At 37.3% G+C, this 22,152-nt stretch overlaps 1 protein-coding gene, 1 long non-coding RNA gene and 1 pseudogene across 21 annotated transcripts in view; 1 reads left to right on the top strand and 2 right to left on the bottom strand.

Moving 5' to 3' along the window:
- Positions 1 to 692: 692 nt before the first annotated feature.
- Positions 693 to 22,152, top strand: part of LOC116579757 — a 48,646-nt gene continuing 27,186 nt past the window's right edge. For 2 of the 3 annotated variants that reach the window (XR_004281405.1, XR_004281404.1), the window contains exons 1-4: positions 693 to 709; positions 1,943 to 2,143; positions 3,085 to 3,302; positions 8,614 to 8,640. This is a non-coding gene — a long non-coding RNA (uncharacterized LOC116579757). Of the gene's footprint in view, positions 710 to 1,941; positions 2,144 to 3,084; positions 3,303 to 8,613; positions 8,641 to 22,152 lie in introns of those variants that run through there. The other variant, XR_004281410.1, reaches the window with a different exon arrangement.
- CHL1 (cell adhesion molecule L1 like) overlaps positions 8,698 to 22,152 on the bottom strand; it is a 215,213-nt gene continuing 201,758 nt past the window's right edge. For 17 of the 18 annotated variants that reach the window (XM_032325323.1, XM_032325409.1, XM_032325314.1 and 14 more), the window contains 4 exons: positions 21,701 to 21,862; positions 20,819 to 20,950; positions 17,963 to 18,035; positions 8,698 to 12,398 (listed from right to left, as the gene is read on the bottom strand). In XM_032325323.1, the coding sequence (XP_032181214.1) occupies positions 12,182 to 12,398; positions 17,963 to 18,035; positions 20,819 to 20,950; positions 21,701 to 21,862 (584 nt within the window). In that variant the 3' untranslated portion in view covers positions 8,698 to 12,181. The remainder of the gene's footprint in view (positions 12,399 to 17,962; positions 18,036 to 20,818; positions 20,951 to 21,700; positions 21,863 to 22,152) is intronic. The other variant, XM_032325429.1, reaches the window with a different exon arrangement.
- LOC116579747 lies at positions 13,679 to 15,505 on the bottom strand (annotated as a pseudogene).

Genomic DNA, 22,152 nt, shown 5'->3' with positions numbered 1-22,152 from the left:
GGTTACCGTAGAAAGGTCAATAGGAGCCTAACGTTACATCACAATGCCTACGTTCAAACACCTCACTTCATCTCATCAGGTAGGTGTTTTATCACCTCACATCATCACAGGAAGAAGAAAAGTGAGTACAGTATAATAAAGTACTGTGAGAAAGAGGGAGAGACCATATTTCCCTAACTTTTATTACAGTATACTGTTATAATTCTTTTGTATTATTAGTTATTATTGTCAACCTCTTACTGTTCTAATTTACAAATTAAACTTTCTCCTAAGTATGTATAGGAAAAGACATAGAACATACAGGGTTCAGTTCTATTTGCAGTTTTAGGCACCCCCTTGGCAGTGTTGGGAACATATCCTCTGTGGATGGTTGGGAGGGTGCTGTACTGGGGAAGTGGCAGGGGCTATTAGAGAAGCTTTACTTCTAGCAGTGGAGTAGAAAGATGTGTGACTTCTGGGGGGATAAAGACTCAATAGTTCCTACTAAAAAAATGTTTTCCTGTAATTTGTGGTACAGATGGTGGTTAAGATATTAAGATATTTTATAAATATCCATAACATAAATTATGAGGGATTTATATTTTTTATAACCAGTTATGGAAGGCTCCATTTTAACTGTCGTAATCATTATCTTACTTGCTTTCACACATGACAATCATTATATCTTACAAGTATTTATCTCTGTTTTACAGTGTCCATCAACCATTTGGTAAGAGACTATTTTGTACATTGTTATTTTAGTTATAATTTTCTCATTCATTCCTTCCCACAAACATGAAATTTAGCTATTATTACAGAGGAGAAAATGGAATTTTAAGAGGCTTGCTAGGTCAGACAACTAAAAAGTTGGGGAGCCAGGCTTTGAAATCTGGAATACTGGAAGTAAGTCTATATAAAAAATCAGAGGATACCTGCCTTTTGGCTCTCATCACTACAGATGAGCAATGTGACTTTAGCCATGTCTCTTCTACTCCTTCTATAAAATAATGTTATTAAACTAGATACCCTTTTTTTTCTGAAAAGGGATTTTAATTTGAACATTGACAAATATAAAAGCACTAACATCAAAATGTGTTATGGAAATTTTATATATATATTTTAATGTAGAGAGATATATAGATATATGGATATAAATAGAAGATAGGGAACTTTGCTATTCCATACACTTTACCATACACTTTACCATACATTATAACTAGAGCAGTGCCTTTGGGAAACTAATTTTCTTACAGTCCAGTTTCCTCTTGTATTAGATGTGGGATTTACTAGATAACCAAGCTAAGACTGGTAAATAAACTGGGCTTCAAAGAATTTCCCACACCTCCTTTTAAATGCCAAACTACATATGAGCAGCTTTGAGAATCAGATTAAAAAGTTATTATGCATTTTCCCCAGAAAATATGTATGTGCACATAGATGGATATATACATATACATATATATATATATATATATATATATATATATATATATACATGCCAGAGTATTGACTCCCTGATTATGAACTCCAGCGGTTTTTGTTCAGACATTGTCACTATAAAGTACTATCTTCATAACAGGTGTTATTTCAAAAATATCATTTTTAGAATTTGCATTACATTGATATTTTTCCCATTACAGTTTAATATAAATTGTAGGAAATGCAGTATTCTTAATTATATTCCAATACCTAATTTTATTTCTAGACTATATTTTGAGGGCTTCCTCTATGTTTTGATAGATATCACCAAATATCTTTTTAATTTTTTTTTTTTAACCGATCTGTGCTACCAGTAGGAGTTATAAACAGTTTACTCCTTTTCCTTGCCAACTGTAAGGTTTAGGCTCGTTTTTTATTTTTGCCAATTCTACGAGGACTAATCGTGTTTTGTTTCTTTAAATTTTAATTCTTTTATTATATTCTTGCCCTGGGCTTACGCGTGTCACATTTGAACTTGCCACAGCTACAACCTAGGTTGCACATTTTTCTAACATCATGGAAAAACCAGAGAATGAAGAATATTACCTTTCTGGTAAGTTAGTTTCAGAAAGTGTTACGGAACCTGGACTGGATCCTCACAGAAGAACCAAGTGGCACTCGGAGACCTTGGAGGACTGAAGGTTTATTTAACACCCCTGGGCTCAGAGGAGTGTAGTCTCCTAAGGTCTGAAACCCGAGCACAAGTTGGGTATTTTATACACTTTTACTTCAGTATTGGGCCGCTCTAGCGCCCCCAGAAGGCGGGGCAGGAGGGAAAACCCGGAATGGCTCTGAGGCCGGGACTGGGGTTCCCTGGCTGAGTTGGTGGGCCACCTTAGAACACAGATTTTCCTTGTCAGAAGAAGTACTAATATCAGTGCTTTCTCTCTAGAAAGCAAAGTTCTAAGTGGTCCATTTTGCACAATAGTTTGCACATTTTGTTTATCTTACCATGGACAATAGTACCCCCATGAACACAAAAACATCCTAAATATTTGCGAAACAGAGAAGTTTGGAGAATCCAATCCATGGGAAGTAGACTGATTTAGAAGAGGTTTAGGTTGTAGGCATGCACTTCCACAGCTGTTGGGGGTATAAAGAAATAGCAGATGGAGGGTGTAGGAACTGATTAAGGGTATTATTGAAGGATTTAAGGAAGTTCTGTGTTGCTTATCCCAGAACAGAGGGACTTTTCTGCTCATATTGGGAGAGAACCAGGACCAAATGTGAGATTGCTCTGCCACAAAACCAAAATAGATGCTGAAGCAATTTTCCAACCATTTTGTAACTTCTCAGAGTCCATCAAGATGAGCTGTTTCATTTGCTTAACTTAAAAAAAAAAAAAATCTAATACAACAGGGAGTTGAGCAATTTTTCCTGGACTAGCATTTCTTGGGGTAAAAAATTAAACATCTGTCAGATATTGCAAAACATTGAAAATAGATACTACTGTGTTGTTGATTTTAATCCATAAATCATGAAGGGGATATGCTATTACTTTTCATTCTGAAAGTCAGTGTCCTACTTCTATGAAAAGAATACCCAGAAAGCTGACGGAACATTTCATTCTTTTTGAATTTTTCTCACGTTCAACTGATTGTTTTTCAAATGTATGCATTGTTGTAGGTCAGTGGTTCTCCAGGTGTCATCTCCAATGCAGCAGGGGAAACAACAGACCTGGGAACTACTTAAAAATGCAAAGTCTTTGGGCCCTATCCCAAATCTACAGAACCATAGACTCTGGGGATGGAATCTAGCACTTACGCTTTAACAAGCCCTGCAGGGGATGCTGATGCTTGCTGAAGTTTGGGACTATTAATTTGACAGCTGCCAATTATGTAAAGGTATTTAATTTTTATGTACTATAGTTCAAGTTGACTTTGATATTAATGCTTCATATGGTTATATGTCAACTCAGATTTCACCTAATGACCTTTCTGGACAAAACAGTTTATTTTAAATGATACCTTATTCTTTATTGCAGAATTATCAACATGAATATAACTGTACCTTCTCCATTAACAGGTAGTTTTGTAGAAGTACTTAACCAGTACATCATAATGTGTAATTAGCACTTTTCACAGAGCTGAGTTATTTAAATATTTTTATCTTTACAGTGGTCCTATGATATGGGTACTATTATTAATATTATCTGTATATATATTCATCAGAAATTATTTTATCACTCACCATACCTGGGTTACTCACATATTAAAGAATTGTGAAGTATCTATTTGTTTAGAAATAGACAATAATATAAATCATTTAGAGATCATTTTTATCTGTCTCTACCAGAAAGAAAAAGGTTAAACTAAGAAACTATTTTTTTCATGTCCTAAGTATTATAATTTATCACACTTTGTTACGGTTTGAAAAATACTGATCCCTTCAAAATTAGGAAAGACCTGTATAATGCACAAAACTTGAATAATGAAGGCCAGTAATAATTATAATGAAAACACAATTTAGAATTGAAGGATTAAGTGTAAAATCCCTAAGCAATACACACATAAGGCACATTTAAATCTTGAAAACTGCCAAGATAAAAAAAATGCTTTGGCAATAGGGTGCGTTCTGTACACACAGTTTATATTACTTTGAAACACTTCCATCTAGTGGTTGAGTCTTTTAATTACAGATTTGATTAGAGCAGTACAATTATTATAAGACGCTTCCAGGGTTTAATTTCATGGAAAATCATGTTGTTATTTTGTAAGTTCATTTTAAAACATAGTTAACTTTCATACTCTACATAGCAATTTACTGTTTCATAATATAAACATTTTCCCCATAGACTTACAAACATACATTATAAACATTTTAATCATCATAATTACTCTAATATATATTGTACTGGAGTTAGCTTCTTGGTATGTCACTTATTGAAGTTTATCCAAAAGGAAATTTGTACTGATTCTTATAACTGGAATTATTAAGTTAATTACTGAGTTACATAAATGTTTTACAAAACATTAAGGACTTCCTTTCCTAAAAGCAGAAGATAGGAGGGCTTAGTATCAGCTTTGAAAAAAAATTTTTTTTCTCCTATTGTCAGATCTCCTGTATACAGTTTTGTGTTTTTGCTGACATAATTGTGTGTGTGTGTGTGTGTGTGTGTGTGTGTGTGTATGTTTGTGTGTGTTTAAGGTTTTATTTATTTCCTTGACAGACAGAGATCACAAGTAGGCAGAGAGGCAGGCAGAGAGAGGAAGGGAAGGAGGCTCCCTGCTGAGCAGAGAGCCCTTGCAGGGCTTGATCCTAGGACCCTGGGATCATGACCTGAGCTGAAGGCAGAGGCTTTAACCCATTGAGTTACCCAGGCACCCCAGTTGTAGTTTGTCTGTTTGTTTTTTAGGTATAACTGACATATACCATTCTATTAATTTCAGGTATACAGTGTAATGATTTGATATTTCTATATATTTCAAAATGATCAGTATAGTAAGTCTAGTATATTCTAAATATTTGACTATTTTTAAAATGTAAAACTCAGCTCACTATGTTTTGATAAGCAGATTAGTTTTCTTGTATTTTAATTGTTGCATTGTTCCTCATTTGGTGCTTTTGCTTATTTATCCAACACACATTTATTTGGAAGGTATTATATGTTGGGGCCGATTCTATAGTAATGACTGATATAAAGGAATAATATAAACAGCATCTGACTGCTTTATAGCTGACAATCACAAATATCTTCCCTGAAAAAATGACATTTAATCTGAACAGAACCAGTTTATATGAGATTCCAGAGAACATTCCAGAAAGAACAGCAATTGCAAATGTTTTTAGGTAGGAGTCAGTTTTAGTGAGCTCTAGGAACAGAGATAGTCAGAATGGCCAAAGCGTACCTTTGGGAGGAATACTGCATGGGATACAGTCAGTAAGGTAGCAGGGTCTCACTCAGAGATGGTCATGTGGTTAGGAATTAGGGATTTTAACTAAATTTATTGAGAAACTATTGGTATAATCTGATGTATATGTTATCCAATTCCCTGTTGTTTTACTTTTCTTTAAAGATTTTATTTATTTGTCAGAGAGAAAGTCTGCTAGTGCACAAGCAGGGGGACCGTCAGGCAGATGGAGAAGTAGGCTCCCCACTGAGCAGGGAGCCAGATGTGGGACTCGATCCCAGGATCCTGGGATCATGACCTGAGCTGAAGGCAGACGCTTAACTGAGTGAACCACCCAGGTGTCATGTCCCCCACCCCCATGGTTACTTTATAGATTGGAGAGGAGAGCAAAAAAAGGAGAAATATAAATAAATTTAAATATTTATTTTGGAGTTAGGACTGACAAGTGGTGTAGAACAAAGAGGGAAGGGACCCCTGGATGCCTCAGTCAGTTGGGTATCCTTGGGCTCAGGCCATGATCCCAGGGTTCTGGGATTAAGTTCTACATCGGGGTCCCTGTTCAGCAGGGAGGGAGTCTGTTTTCCCCTCTGCCTGCTGCTCCCCATTTGTGTTCTCTCTCTGACCAAAAAAAAAAAAAAAAAAAAGAAAGAAAGAAAGAAAGAAAGAAAAAAAATAATAACAATGGGGGGAAAAGCGTATCCAAGAATGATTCTAAGTGCTTTGGCTTGAGTAATCGAGTGGATAGTGGGTCCTTTGTTAAGATGGATAACACAGGATAAAAGTTTGTTTGGGGGTACAAATGGAGACTTCTTTCAGTATCTGGACTGCATTTTTCTTAAATGCATTCATTATTTGGAATATCTTTTTGTAACTCTCATTCTTTTATTCAATAAATATTTAATAAATGTTCATCAAATGCCAGACACTATGCTAGATGGCTGGTATTTCTAGTAAAAATGAAGATGCATCCCCTGTCCCTATAGAACTTCTAGACTGATGGGAGAAATAAAGACAGTGATCAAATAGCCATACCAAAAAAAAAAAAAAAAAGGCAAAATACAACAGTGTTTGGCACAAAAAATAATTGGTATACAATATTATGATACCAAAATAGAGTGAGTTCACCTAGTTATGGAAGTCTTAGGAGATTTCCCTAAAGAAACATGAAACTTGATAGCAAATCAGGGGTTCTGTGAAGAAGAAACGGATCGGGCTTATAACAGGAAGGAATGTCCCAAATATTTGGACCTGATAAAAGATTAAGAGTCAGCCTGGAGTCCTTATCAGATGTGTCTACAGCAATCAGTATATGGGCTACTAATTTATTAGGGTGTGCTGTCCTAATAAGTTGGGATTAGGCATGAGGAAAGAAGAGAGTGAGACAGACAAAGAGGAAGAACCAGCAGAAGGTGCAGTATTGGGTTGGCCACTGATAAATGCAAATGTTTGTTCTAATCTATGAGTCCATCCAGGATATGGGAGTGGAGAGGGGCCATAAGAGCGGGTTAGAATATATCCACCAGCTCCCTTCTCTCATTGGATAAATATTTGCTCCAGAGGGTGTTAACTCCATCATATTTCCATATTGAGCATGAATAGGCACAAGGCAGGGTCTCCTGGCACCTCATGACACAGTGCTCAGGAAATTGACCTCCAGCAAGAGGTGGATCATGAGCACTACTGTTATTTCCCATCTGAGTTCATCTGTTGTAGTCTACAGAGTGGAGCTGCTCCACCACCAGTGGCTGGAACCAGATGGCTAGGCCTAGAGAATCTGAAGTTTTTGATATGACCATTATGACAGCACTGGAGAGAGGGAGGGGAGAATGGTAAATGATGGGACTGGGAGCTTAGTAGAGGTCTGACCATGCAGAACATTGAAGACTAATTGAAGATTTCTGACATTACCTTAAAAGCAAAGGAAAGTCATTGGCAAGACACTGGGGGGTGGTTTTCATAGGGAAACAGTATGAACAGATATGCACTTCAGATATCACCCTGCCTGTATACTGGTCAGAAGTTTGGAGAGGGAGCCAATGGACACAGAAAGACCAGTTAGCATGAAAGTGGTCCAGCCAAATGATGACAGTACAGAGCAGTGGATACATTCAGGGGATACACAGGCAATAGTATCAACAGAATTTAATTACAGATTGAGCATGGGGAAAGGGAGAAAGTTTAGTAAGGAAGATACATTTATAGCTTGAGTACTTGGATAGATACTATTGCTGAAAATCACTTAACTGTAGGTACATTTGAGGGACAGGGTGGGGTGTGGAATGGATTTGGAAAGGGGAAGTTATTCATTCACTTCTGAAACACTGAGTTTGAAATATCCTTCAAACATCAGGAAAGGAGATGTCAAGTAGGAAGTCATAAATAAAAAGCATCAGATATTTGGAGAATTCTGGGCTAGAAATAACTTGAGGTCATATGTCTGCACATGACAATCAAGCCTGATGTGTAAGACACATTTGAGGAACAGTAGAGTAGGACAAGAACCTAAGACTAGTCTGCAGAGAACTCCAGAGCCCAACAAGTTCAGATGCCATATCTTCCTCTTGACTGAATCATAAGGTGGCAAATTTTCAATTTATTTCAATTACTACTTTTTAGTTTATACATATTCAGTTGTTTTATACATATATTGTTTTCCCCTTGTGTATGTTTTCATCATGTATCTTAAAACCAAGAAGTTTCTAAAAATAATTAGTAAGTCAACATTAAACTCAGACTTATCTTTCTTTAGCATTTCTAAGATAATGTGGAGAAGTGAGAGAACTAAAAAATATATACTAATATATATTCTATATATATTAGTATGTATATACATACTAATATAGATTCTGAGTCTTAAAGCCAGACAGCACTGGGCTTAATTTCCAACTCTAGCCCATGCTGATTACACTTACCACATTATTTAACCATGTTGTGCCTTAATTCTACAAACAGAAGATTGTTTCAGAGGTTAAATGTGATAGTGTATGTAAAGTGCTTAACACACATAAAACACTTTTCAAAAATCACAATGTTCAATAGATCATCTGGGTGTCCCAATTACTTGCTAGCCTTATTTGAAACTATATTGGACATTTTCTTAAAAATTGACATTCTGCATTGTTCTAAAAACAATCAAATGAATACACATTCATCTTAATTTTACATTTAACATTAAGCACTGAATTTATTGGTAAATTACATGTTGTAGCTTTTGCTATTAAATGGTCTATTTGTAAGTATAGTCATTCAAATCAAAATACTTTTATTTATGCCATTTATACTTTAATTTATGCTTCATTTATAGATATTCCAGGATCAGAGGCAACTGAAGGTAAGGCTGATTTATAAATTCTGATTCTTCTTGTCTGGATAGCAAAGAATACAAACATTTTTGGAGTACACGAAGTTGAACTTTTATTTGGAAAGTTGAATTTCTTGTATAATGAAAATATTTTTAAACCATACATATTCATAAGCATAATACAAACACCACCTACAATACAAACACATTTTAATAAAGTTCTACCAAGCGTATTAATCTAAGCCAAAAAAAAAAAAAAAAGTAATCAGGTAAACCAGTTCTACATACCTTTTATCTCGTTTGATGATGTAATCAAACAGTTTAAGACACAAAACAAAGTAAGCTTTGGCTCAACCCTACTTATTTCACTATGGAACACTAGGATATATACTACCACAGATTACAAACCCAGTCCCTTTATAATCAATTTAAAATTGCTACAAGAATCATATCTTAATGGCATGTAAACATATTTAGCGCTTCAATTGGCAATTATGTTTTAAGTGCTTAGAAAAACACACCAACATTTCTCATTATTGTTCTCTCTTTATCTCATCTCTTCCATGAATATAAAATAGGAAAAAAATATTATTTGAGACTTCCAGCATAATTTCATTGTGCTTTACACTTTTATAAACATGGGTACATCTAAAATATCAGATGCCTTTATACCAATAGAATAATTCACCAAATTCACATCTTCTTACAAATACACATGCAAAATCAGTGAAAAACACTTTTGTATAGCAAAGACCCTGCTTAATTGTTTTCTGATTAGTAATTTTGATGGCATGTGCAAATCATACTGCTCGCTGAACAGTAGATTTTATTTCCTGTAGATTTGTTTTTCTATAAAAATATATTTATGTGCTCACAGGAAAAAAGTTGAGTTGTATGTGGGGTGACTTTTTTGATACATTGTTAGATTAAAGGTTTGTTTATGAAGTTAAAAGGCATCTTAGCTTTTATCGTTTTCAAATTTTTTTCTTCATAAAAAAGAACACCCTGTGACAAAGATAAGGTAACTGAGATAATCATTAGCACTTTGTCGTTGAGACAGTATGAAGCAAAGGGGTCAAGCAACGTGCCTAAGGTTTATGTACAAAATCAGTGCTGGAACCAGGAAGAGAACTTGGATTTTCCCAACCCATGGACAATTCTCTAGGAACTACCCCCTCCCCACCAACAATCCTTGAGATTATATACAATCTATTACATTAAAATAATATTGACAGTTAACAGAGAAAGTTAGTTACAAACAAATTCCTTCTGCACTGAGGATTCCCAGTAGAAGCCGAGTGGTATTTAGAAAAGGTAGGAAGAATAATACCAAAAGGCAGTCACAATGCAATGTCATTGATCATATCTGTAAGTTTCGGTCATTGAGAAAATATGAGCAGAAACATCCCTGTTGCTCAGACTGCTAAAGGGAAACACTGACGTCTAGGAAAATGAAACAATTCAGTATTTGTGTTAACTTCTAACTTAAAGATTGTGAATTTTATAATAAATCTATACCCTAATGCTTTTCGGAGATTATTTCCAACATGCATTATTCTCATAAAACCTTTTTGGCTGAGGACAAAGAAGAGGAACTAGAGAAACAGCAGAACTAAACTCAAAAGTCCCAACCTTGGTCTCATCAGTAGCCGAGTACCAGAAATTCCTCCCAGACAAGTCAAAACATGATGATTCTTCCTTCAGAAGAGTGCTTTAGAAATCAGATGAGGATGAGGTACAGGGTGCACTGCTGGATGTGTGGGTCCTCACGCACAGGGTGAGGACCAAGATACCTTCCCCTTCGGAAACTCTGACTTCTGGGAGTTTGGTCAAGTCCTGAACCCAGGACACATTGTTTTAAATCAGACATTCTTTTGCTGCCTATGTATTTTGGAGGACACACAGGTTTAAAATGACAATTAGATACTCCACGTAGATTAATGCATTGACCATCATAAAAACATCCCTAATTTTGGTCCACAAGAAACACAGTGGGCTGCATAAATCAAAGTCAGGATTTAACAATATATGGCCACAGCTATAGTTCAAAAAATAAAGTAAAATCTCTGAGTCACTTTCAATTAAGAATTTCATGGTAGGGTTAAAAATGTTTCCATTAAGTGAGAAGTTGAACACTGAATTTTATTGGCATGCATGCACAGTCCTTCATACTATTTTTTAAACCATTTTCATGTACAATTTTAGAAGGACTAGTAGCTCACACACCAGGAAATGAATTCCCTGAATTTATACTGACTTGGACAGAAGAACAGAGTGATCCCACCCTGAAGATGTTTAAAATGTGAAAGGCAAACATACGTATGGAAATTTCTATTGTAAACATTTTTTGGAGGGGGGGAGGGGTAAGAATATACTGAACAATAAAAACTTATTTTGAAAAATAGGAGAACATTTCCCTCAATATTTATATGATATTTTTATTTTGAGACTGTCGGAGAAAGCAATATAAGAACAAAATCCAAACGCTTTATACAAAGTCTTCAGTTTTGGAACCTCATGTTATTGGTTGTAGCTCTGGAATCAGGAAAAACGTTTTCTCACTATATACTCTAGCTGTACAGACATGCCTGTTAATGTTCTTTCTCTCACTTCAAAATAAAACACATCTATATTTTAAATTGTGTAAATATTAACATAATATGTACAATGCATTCATGAAATATATGTGAGCTTGCCATTATATAAACATAGAAAAAAAAGGTAAAAGCAGTCAATTTAGAAACGGAAATATTAAATAGAAATAGCCGTTAGACTCCAGCATCACGGATACCTTGGCCTGTTCTTTTCATAAGATAACCTTCTGACCACCACCTCCTTTGCAGCTGAATTTAGTCCAAGGAAACAAACAAACAAACAAAAAAATAGATCGTTCTAGATGTCAGAACTGATAGACATAAAAAAAAAACTCATGTTGAAACTGACAAAGTTAGAACCCTATTTAAACATGACCATCTCTGGGCAAACAGTTAAGCCTTCAATAAATATGAGTTGATTGTTCACCTCACACTCCTGCTACTACAAATTTAAATAATAGATTTAGACTGTATATATTCAATTAACTGCTTTAATAAGACATTCATATCCCTCTTTACATTTTAAATAACCAGTCTGCTTACCATCTTTTTACCTGCAGTGAAGCAAAGTCACTAAGACAGTTCTCAGAGACTGAATACAAATGGGTACACAGAGAAAAACCCACAAGGTAGCAACAACTAGGCAAACACTGTGAACAGTAAAACCAGGCAAAAATGGAGTTACACTGAGTGGATACTTTGGGTTCAGTTGAGGTGAATCTAAATACAGGATTTGTTTTGTGTTCTGCATTTTCAGCACCTGAAAAACAAAACAAAACAAACAATATAGGCCTGTAGTGCTTGGTATTTTATTTTTTCAAGGCAGTGCTATTTTTCTCAACATAATTGCAAGATGTTCGGATTCTGGATGAAATCTTTTGCCGATGTGTTTCTATTCCTACGTGAAAGTTCTTGCTCCCTTGAACAGATAAATATGGAAGGTTGGTGTGAACCACGGATGTTTACATGGGATACATTTACGCTCGGAGTGGAAATGTTGCTGTAGAACTTCCATTGCTTTCAACAGATCCTTTCTCCTTAGACCCCGCATAAGCGCCAATAAATGATCCATCTTCATTGAACAGACCATGGTCGCCTTCTCCATACTGGACTAAGCTGTCAGCGCTTTCTGTGGCCTGCATGTCCCTGGTAAGGGATCGAAGGCTTCCTTTGAGAGGTTTTTCATCACTGTCACTACAAAACAAAGAATCGTTCAACAAAATCTGAGACAGTCACATAAAGCAAGATGCATGCATAAGTGCTAATAGGTCTTAAAATTTTCAAGACATTCACATCAGCATTGCAGACACATAAACCCTAAATGACACAAATAAGTGTTTAAAAAGTCATAACCATCAGTTTGTCTCTTATAGTTTGTCTCCCTCCTGATCCCATCTTGTTTCATTTTTTCCTTCCCTACCCCCAAATCCCCCACATTGCCTCTCAAATTCCTCATATCAGGGAGATCATATGATAATTGTCTTTCTCTGAGGGTTGCTGGGGGAAGAGGGTTAGGGAGAGGGTGATTGGGTTATGGACATTGGGGAGGGTACATGCTATGGTGAGTGCTGTGAAGTGTGTAAACCTGGTGATTCACAGGCCTGTACCCTTGGAGCTAATAATACATTATATGTTAATAAAGAATAAAAAATTAAAAAAAAAAGAAGAAACAAATTCGCTTTCATCTCAGAGATTCACTACATTCTCAGTGAATCTAAGAAACAATTCTTAGAATATGTTTGTATCATTAAAAATTAGATAATTTTCCTATTCTTACTGTTGATATTGTACAATGTTACAAATGATACTAAAATAGTCATTATCTTTTATATTTTAATTACCCAAGACAGGAAACAGAATTTTTTTTTTAATAGAAATATCATTTGAAATCGTTCTGAAAGGTGTCAAAATAAATACAGGAGTCTTCTAATAAACTCTGAAAAAGTAAAAAAAAAAAAAGTCATAACCAATTGGCATTATACTGAGTAAATGAGAAACTGCTTTCTATTATTCACAATACTTCTGCTTCCCTCTAAAATTGGGGGTTTTGAGACATGCAGAGATACTCAGTCTGCTGACATACAAAAGGGATAATGTTATTCCCTTTGAGTTCATTAATTTTTGGAATTCCCAGTCATCAAGGCATGATCTTTTGTCTTTACCTTTGATCCCACACATACCCCTTAATCTTTCCCTAAATTTCTCTCTCTCTCTTTTAAAAGATTTTATTTATTTATTTGACAGACAGAGATCACAAGTAGGCAGAGAGGCAGGCAGAGAGAGAGGAGGAAGCAGGCTCCCTGCTGAGCAGAGAGCCCGACGTGGGGCTCGATCCCAGGACCCTGAGATCACGACCTGAGCTGAAGGCAGAGGCTTAACCCACTGAGCCACCCAGGTGCCCCCAAATTTCTCTTTGATTAGGTTAATCATTCAAATTTTGTTTCTGGTAACTGAAGAACTTTCTTTTTTTTTTCTGCCTGACGACATCAGATACCACTTTTTATTGTACTACAAAGACACCTGAAGAAAACATACAATTTGAAACACTTTATTTTTGTGTGTGTCCTGGTTAATAAAGTTAGGATTCCAGTGAAAGGAAGTTTTCATGAAAGCCTTCGGGATCAGTTGTATGTCATATAGCAGGGAGTAGCACTGAATTTGGCGTAAGACTTAATGACCTTATTTACAGCCTCCAAGAAATCCTTCTCGGTAGCAATTTTTCACCGTGTTCTGATGGCAAACATGCCGGCTTCTGTGCAGACGCTTCTAATCTCCGCACCAGTGCTATTTGGACACAGTCGCGCTAACAATTCAAATCTGATGTCTCTTTTGACACTCATTGAACGAGCATGAATCTTAAAAATGTGAGTCCGACCCTCTAGATCAGGTAAGCTGAATTCAATCTTTCTGTCCAGTCTCCCTGGCCTCATGAGTGCTGGATCCAGGGTGTCTGTCTGTTAGTGGCCATCAGCACTTTAATGTTACCTCGAGGATCAAAACCATCCAGCTGATTGATCAGTTCCCGCATTGTTCTCTGCACTTCGTTGTCTCCTCCAGCACCATCATCAAAACGAGCCCCTCCAATAGCATCAATTTAATCAAAGAAGATGAGGCAGGCTTTTTCGTTCTGGCCATTTCAAAGAGCTCACGAACCATTCGAGCCCCCTCACCGACGTACTTCTGTACAAGTTCAGATCCAATAACTCGAATGAAGCAAGCATCAGTCCTATTAGCAACTGCCTGAGCACAGAGGGTCTTGCCTATACCAGGTGGACCAAAGAGCAGCACACCTTTGGGAGGCTCAATGCCAAGGTTAACAAATCTTTCTGGATGAAGTAATGGGGTTTCAACTACTTCTCGAAGTTTCTCAATCTGTTCCTTACAGCCACCCACATCACTGTAAATGACATTGGGTTTTTCTTCCACCTGCATCATGGTAACTGTTGGGTCAATCTTGGGAGGCAGCAGAATGTGAATCTGATACTAATTTCTGTCCACCCCAACTCTCATCCCTTCTTCAATGTCGGTAGGTGCTACCTGATCACTGAGGCCCACAACAAACTTGGCAAACTGCTTCACATTGATAATGTACTTTGGGTCCTCCCAGTCAGCACTGATTATCTTCGTACACCTTGCAACCTGCAAAGGCTGTTCACTCTGCAGTGTTTGCTTATCTGCAGCCAAATCCCAGAGTGCTGGTGGGGCCAGGCCAGTATCAGACTCTTTAATACCAGTGAGCTCATTAATTTTCTTGAGAAGTTGTTGAATGTCATCTTCAACCTGCTTTATCTGCCTAGAGTAAGTGCTTTGACCGTAAGTTTTCAGCAAGGCAATATCCCCCTCATCCAGAGCTCGGATAGGCTTGTCATCCTTCTCCTCCTCTTTGGTTTTCCGCTGATCGGCACCGAGGTAATCCGGCATTTTCGTTGTTCCGAGGGCCTCAACCACTCAGTGATTACACAGCACCTTCGTCGCTTCCGGTGGTGCCCTGAGGAACTTTCTTTAATACAGTTTATAAACTCAAGTTTGTTGAATTTTTTAAAAGATGGCTGGCATTTTTAGAACCTAAATACTACAAGGATCCTAATTTATGGTTTGAGTTTTATTCTTCAACAAAAATAGCTCCTGAGTTAGTAAAATGTCTATCAAATGGTATGGTCTTCTAAATTTCTGGATCAAGATTTGTTTTTGTTTTTCCCCAATGTGTATTTTTATTGAAGCACAATTAGCACACAGTGTTATATTAGTTTCAGGTATACAATATGATGATTCGACAATTCTGTATACTACTCGGTGCTCAGTAAGTCTGCTCTGGATCCCTTTTATCTATTTCACCCATTCGCCCCCACCACCCCTCCAGCAGCCCCCTGTTTGTTCTCTGTATTTAAGGGTCTGGTTTCTTGTTTTCAAGATTTGTTTTTAGGTACTAACTACTAACTACTATTACGATGTAAACTGCGTACACACTATAAATCTGTACACCAAATTAAATGATTTCATAAAATTTTAAAAAGGATGACTTTGGCTATGTATATAATTAGAATGTGATTAGCACGGTATTATTTTTGGTAATCGGTGTTGTTCATCAAATAGGTCCATCTCTCAGCTTCCTGGGGGCAGGGAAGGGTGGCAGTTCTCTGCCTTTCTTGACTTATACATTGTCACGTGACTTGCTCTGGCCCAAGTAAAGTGAGCAAAGATGGCAAGTGTCACTTGTAGAGCCCGTGCTCAATTTGCTGTTAAAGTTCTCCCGCTGTGTCGCTCCTGGATGCTCATCCCCCATCAGGGCTCCAAAGTGATAAAAATGAACAGCGTCATCTGCGTTCGACACATAACTTTAGAAAGAAAAAGATTTGGGGGGCGCCTCCGTGGCTCAGTGGGTTAAAACCTCTGCCTTTGGCTCAGGTCATGATTCCAGGGTCCTGGGATCAAGCCCCGCTCTCTGCTCATCGCGGAGACTGCTTTCCCCTCTCTCTCTCTCTGCCTGCTTCTCTGCCTACTTGTGATCTCTGTCTCTCAAATAAATAAATTAAAAAAAAAAAAAAAGATTTGGGAGTCATTTTTGGCAGCAGCATAACCTGGCTATCCTGGCTCATAGAGCAATTGGCTCCTGAGGGGGGGATGCTTACAGTTACAGAAACACAAAACAAAAACAAAAATATGGCATTAGGTTAGGGACCAGGCAACAAATAGGGAAGAAACGATTACCAGAAGCTGGAAGGATGACAATTCGCGTCATGAACGAGAACAGCATCCAGTGACACTGTCTCTTGGGACAACTTGAAGATGAGAAAATTTTCTGGATGAGCATGTAGTTTTGGGAAGAGATGACGGAAAACATGAAGAGATTAAAGGGGTTTAATTAAATTATTCATAAATAATTATATTAATGGGATGCCAGGCAAAATAACGCAGGGGATGATTTTGTCTTTTTTGAAGAGGTAGCAGGGTATGGGGGAATGGGTTTTTGAACGAGGCATTATTAGAGTTTTCGTGCCTAATGATTCTTGCCTCATGAAATCTGAGCCACAATTTGCAAATTGGTCAAGTCCCAAGTTTGTCTGTCTCTGTCTCCTTCCTTCCCTTTCCTTCTCTCCCTCCTTCTCTCCCCTTTGTCCTTCCTCCTTCTCCCTCTAATGGTCCTTATTCTGGAAAGAACTTCAAGTGATTAATCAAGAAATATAAAAGTATAAAGAGAGCTTTGATTAAGTGGAAAAAAGAAGAATTAGAATAGAGCAAAGTAGAGCCTATAATGAGGCTCAGATGTACATCAGTTAACCCAGAACAGCTCATCATAATGCGCCATGTCACTGATTACAGTAATGGATCCAGGGATGGACCCGCTGGAATCAATCAGGTCTCTATTCCCAAATGAGTTCTGGCCTCCTGTGTGCTAAAGGCTGTAGAAGCCCAGGAGCTGCAAGCTCTCCTGGCGGCAATATACAGAGGACCTGATGGAAAACAAGGACTTCCGAAACAGGAAGGGCTAAGACACAGATGGAAGTGGAAGGGGAAGACGGTGAGCAACGGGAGACTGAGAAGGTGAATCCATCCTCAAGAGCTACCTCCTTCCTCCAGATACCTGGGGTTCTTCCCAGGTCCGACACTCCTCTCTGCCTGGAAGTTTGGTCCTGCTCTACCCACTAGCTGACAGTACCACAATCCATTTTGTTCTTTACAGCCTGTCTTATCTCTTTGCAGGATCCTTTTATCAGCATCCCTTCAAGGTACACAGGACTGGCTCCCTTTTTTCTCTCTCATTCTCCTTACCTAATTACAGTCATTTGCAGAGGTAAGTTTTTTTTTCCTCGGAAAACTAAGTCCCTCTTGAGGACAGGATTTGTAACTTACCATTGCTAAGTCTCCATAGAAGGTGCACAGAATATATGTTTACGGATGTAAATTGCATGAAACTTGGGCCCATAATGGCCATGCTGAAGACTCCAAGGTGTTTTAATACTCCAAATAAATAACTCACTTTCAATAAAAATAGTGAAATGTTGTCCTTTCACATAGAACACAGAGCTTTAAGAAGTTTCGTAGCACACACATCTACCTACAGTAAGGTTACACATACCCCTGCACCTGGATGTGGGTTGCTCTGAAACAGGCCCTATTTTTGCAAACTATTCTTTAAAAAGGCATTACGATATAGTAGTGTAACCTTTACTTTAAGAATAAATACTTGTTTTGTATTTTTAGGCTTATAACCTGATGAGTATGTGTTTTGATGCATTTTTAAATGGAACACTGTTTACCTGTATTCACCAAAGGTCTCATCTTTCACCGACTGAACTTCTGGATCTGGATGCAGATCTTCCTTTTCTTTCACTAAAAAACAAATAGTGGGGAAAGTAACACAAATCATTTTTAAAGGCATAGTAACCGTGTTTTTAAAGATGGATAATCAGTAAGAACAGCATTGCTCCAACTTTTTGATACTATGAGTCCAGGTTTTTTGTTTTGTGTTGTATTGTTTTTGTGGTTGTATCTACAACCCATTAGTTACCTCTTTGTTTAAGGAAAAAAAAAAAAGGAAAATGATCTCCTGGATTCTCCTGATAATTATCAGAATTACCGCATGTTCCAGGTCTTCATGGGACTATTCAGTACTAGGTGGGCAACAAGTCTTACTGGAAGAGTCAAACTTAGTTATGGTGTCTGGAGACCAAATTACTAGATACACAGTTTATTATCCAAAACTTTTTAAAGATGGTACAGGCGAATACCAGATCTATGTCACTAAACTAAAGTGATTAAGAGTCAACCATTTGGCTGTTCTGCTCTCTCTCTCACTCATAATTGTCCCCAAAATCAGAATATTCAAGTTAAAGTGACATTTCAAATTTGATTTATTCCAAATAGTGGTACAAGGAACCAGGGGGCTCTTATTTCACTTTACTAGACTCAAGCAAAAATCCTGATGTGGGGGATGCCTGGGTGGCTCAGAGAGGTAAGCACTGGTCTACAGCTTGGGTCATGGCCCCGTGATGGGCTCCCTTCTTCCACAGGAGTCGGCTTGTCCCTCTCTCTCTCCCTCTCTGCCTGCTTGTGCTCTCTCACTGACTCACTCTCTCTCCCTCTCAAATAAAATCTTTAAAAAAAAAAAAAAGAAAGAAAGGAAGAAAAAGTTTCCTACTTGATAGGGAAACAAAGGCAAAATAAATGTAGCTTACATTAAAATCTCGTTGGTGCTTACAGCCCACTGATAGATAACCTGAAACATGGAGATCAGGACCTTCCTCAAGGAATTTGTGGCTACTTTAGTCTCTTAATGTTTAAAAGTAACCTCAGCTCGGCAGCAGCTGGCCCCTTAAGGTCCTGAAAGCCTTGTTTCCAGATTCTTTGGAGACTTGTGCTGTCCCTCACCCCCATGAATTAAAAAGAATACCATCAGTCACTCCTCACAATCCCAGTACAGCTCTTTCTGCCCACAGGTCCTGTCCCATGAGCAGGGAAAGGGTTAAGGTATAGACAGGGAAAGACAGGAGGGGAGGACAGGAGGCCCCTGACTCCCCTGACAAGGCTCAGAAACTATGCCTGGCAGGTGGATGCTGAGACAGAGAGGAACAAGAGATAAGTGAACAAAGCAAGATGGCAGAAGTCTCTCAAGGCCACGAGCTTCCTAGGCAGTTCTCAATAAAAGATTGCCACTGGAAGTCCTCAGTGCCAACCCATTCAGGACCCCTCTCACTCTAGAGAGCTTTTTTCTTTCTTTTCTGCTCTCAGCTTCATTTAATAAGCTTTCACTTCACTTCACCCATTGTGCCTGAAAGATTCATTCTTTGACTCCGCGAGAGGAACCCAGCAACCCTGTAACAATCCTTCTTCATGACATCTTTTACTACTACTTTCAGAGACCCGAGGGATTCTTGTAGTTGTCCTATAATGTAAAACGCTGACATTTTTTTTCTTTTCCATCATTGGAATTTGGAGAGAGTCACACTTCACAAGAGACTACTGGTTGGGGATCCTCAAAAAGGAATGCTATATGTCTTTAAATTTTCCAATTAACTAGGACATTCATTAATCATTGAAAATCTAATTCATAATAATTCAGTCCTCATAGGAAAAAAAAATAAGATCTACGATTGCATAAATTTCCATGCACCAAATGCATAGATGTTACAAAATTTTTAAAATTGTGCTCTTCTTTGATTGTTCAATACACGTATAGGTTCCCAATAAATATTTGCTAAATTGGGCACCTGGGTGGCTCAGTGGGTTAAAGCCTCTGCCTTTGACTCAGGTCATGATCCCAGGGTCCTGGGATTGAGTCCTGAATTGGGCTCTCTGCTCAGCAGGGAGCCTTCTTCCTCCTCTCTCTCTCTGCCTGCCTCTCTGCCTACTTGGGATCTGTCTGTCAAATAAATAAATAAATAAATCTTTTTAGAAAAAAATAAATAAATATTTGCTAAATGAAGAATAAGCCAATAAAAGAACTTTTACTAATCTGAACATCATCAAACTAATATCAGTGGGATCTAAATCTTTCCCCTTATATTAAAGCATCTTGAACACTAAGCAGTTAACAATAATAATAATAGCAACAATATAATATGCATATCTAAAAGATAAATTTGGAAGTTGAATTAAATTAAAGTCAACCGTTATATTAACTCTGATGGTTTTTATTTATATTTTATGTACATTAATTCAGGACGTAGCATATCTAATACGTCATAATAAAAAAAAAAATGCATTCCCAGCAATGGTTAACTCTAGACTAGTACAGCCAGTACCATTAAAAGTTACTAGCGCAAACATTCTCTGGGTCACAAATACATGACAAGGCATGTTTAAATAGGTCCTTTCTTAAGATGTTAAAATATGTGTGTGTGGTTTAGTGATCAGTGTTCTTAACAACTATGATAATTTACAGACTGAAAATAGGTTAGAAGTATTATATGCCTTGTTAGAGACTAGTAACCACGCGAAAATAATATTCTAGATGTTACATCTTTTGGTTAGTTAACATCGGAGGTTCCCCCCCTCTCAGTACATTGACTTTAAGTGCGTAATTAAAAAAAATAAAAGATGTCTCTGAAGAATGCCTCCTAAAAACACTATTTAATGAACTGAAAGTATATTACTATATTAAGAAACAGCTTTACCTGAGTACTTCCCACCTCTGTTCCTCTTCACAAAGCAAACAGTTAACAGGATTAGCGTGAGAAGAGCAATGGCACACATTAATCCAATAAACCAGCCTTGAGTGGAGATGTCATCGTATAAACCAGCGTATTCTGTTGTACAAAGAGAAGTCACATGTTGCATGCTAGAAACAGTCTTTGAGATTATGCCCCCTTTGGGAAAATGAAACATCATTTTCAAACATACAAAACAGCATCCATTTTATTTTTCCTTTCAAAGACCCTAGAGGGAATGTGACTTAAAGGACATTTCCTGGAAGGAATACTGGTAAATGGTTCATTCTGTTTTTAAAAGGGCCCTCTCAAGTTGCATTTGACTCTGAGGATGAAAACCAAAAAGGGACAGTGGAGGCAGAGCAAGTGAAACACAGAAGCAGCACAAGCAAGCGAAAGCACAAGCTGCCTTGGTTATGTGCAGATTGCTGCAGAGTTTCTGCAGGTTTTATTCTGTTTCGTTTTTCTGCTTAGTTTTTGTTATTAATGTGTGTTAATTGGCAGGAGATTTTTTTTAGTCAGCTGCTCTGGCGAAAACAATAAGGATATGTTGGATCTTTGCGGGACATTTTTCATTTCAATAATTTTAGAATGCTATGATGAGAATGGGGTGTTATATGCAACTAATGAATCATTGAACGCTACATCAAAAACTAATGATGTACTCTAGGCTGGCTAACTGAACATAATCATAATAAAAAAATGCTGTGCCAAAACACACTGAGACTGTTATCTTTGTAACTAACATACTCCATATTTTTATCTTTACTACAGGAAGTGTGTAAATTAAATAATCTATAAAGCAGATTTATTGTCTAAGAAGGCCCCAAATATAATCTCATGTCTCACCTCTCCCTCTTGTCTCAATTACATCTTCAAAAATGCTATTGTTATCAACCCAATTCTTAGTCAATAGGCGAACTATATGTTCAGCTCCCGGCTCAAATACCTCTACTGGGTGAGTCTTTTGGGTAAGATTGACTCCTTCTGATATCTTCCCGATACTTTTACCTAAGAAATGTACACAGTTAAATCATATAAATTGAAATCATTGAAAAGCAGGACATGAAAAGTAAAAACAAATGAACAAAAAAACAAAAAAAAAAACACTGTTATTTGGGAGGAGTGCCATTTGCAGGATTTTTTTCTCATAGTTTTTGAATTATCAGGAGATCAAGAATATCAACATTTCAAGATTTTCTTTCTTAATATCCTGAAATGGAGGAAATGAAATGAATTTAATTCATGTCCTTTAAAGATGATGTACTTGTTGATAAAATTGTACTATAAATCTGCCCAGT

The sequence above is a fragment of the Mustela erminea genome, chromosome 1 (genome assembly GCF_009829155.1).
Source record: "Mustela erminea isolate mMusErm1 chromosome 1, mMusErm1.Pri, whole genome shotgun sequence".
In the NCBI taxonomy this organism is placed as follows: Eukaryota; Metazoa; Chordata; class Mammalia; order Carnivora; family Mustelidae; genus Mustela; species Mustela erminea.
Note: the sequence above shows the minus strand (reverse complement) of the source record. Positions and strands in the feature narration are given on the sequence as shown.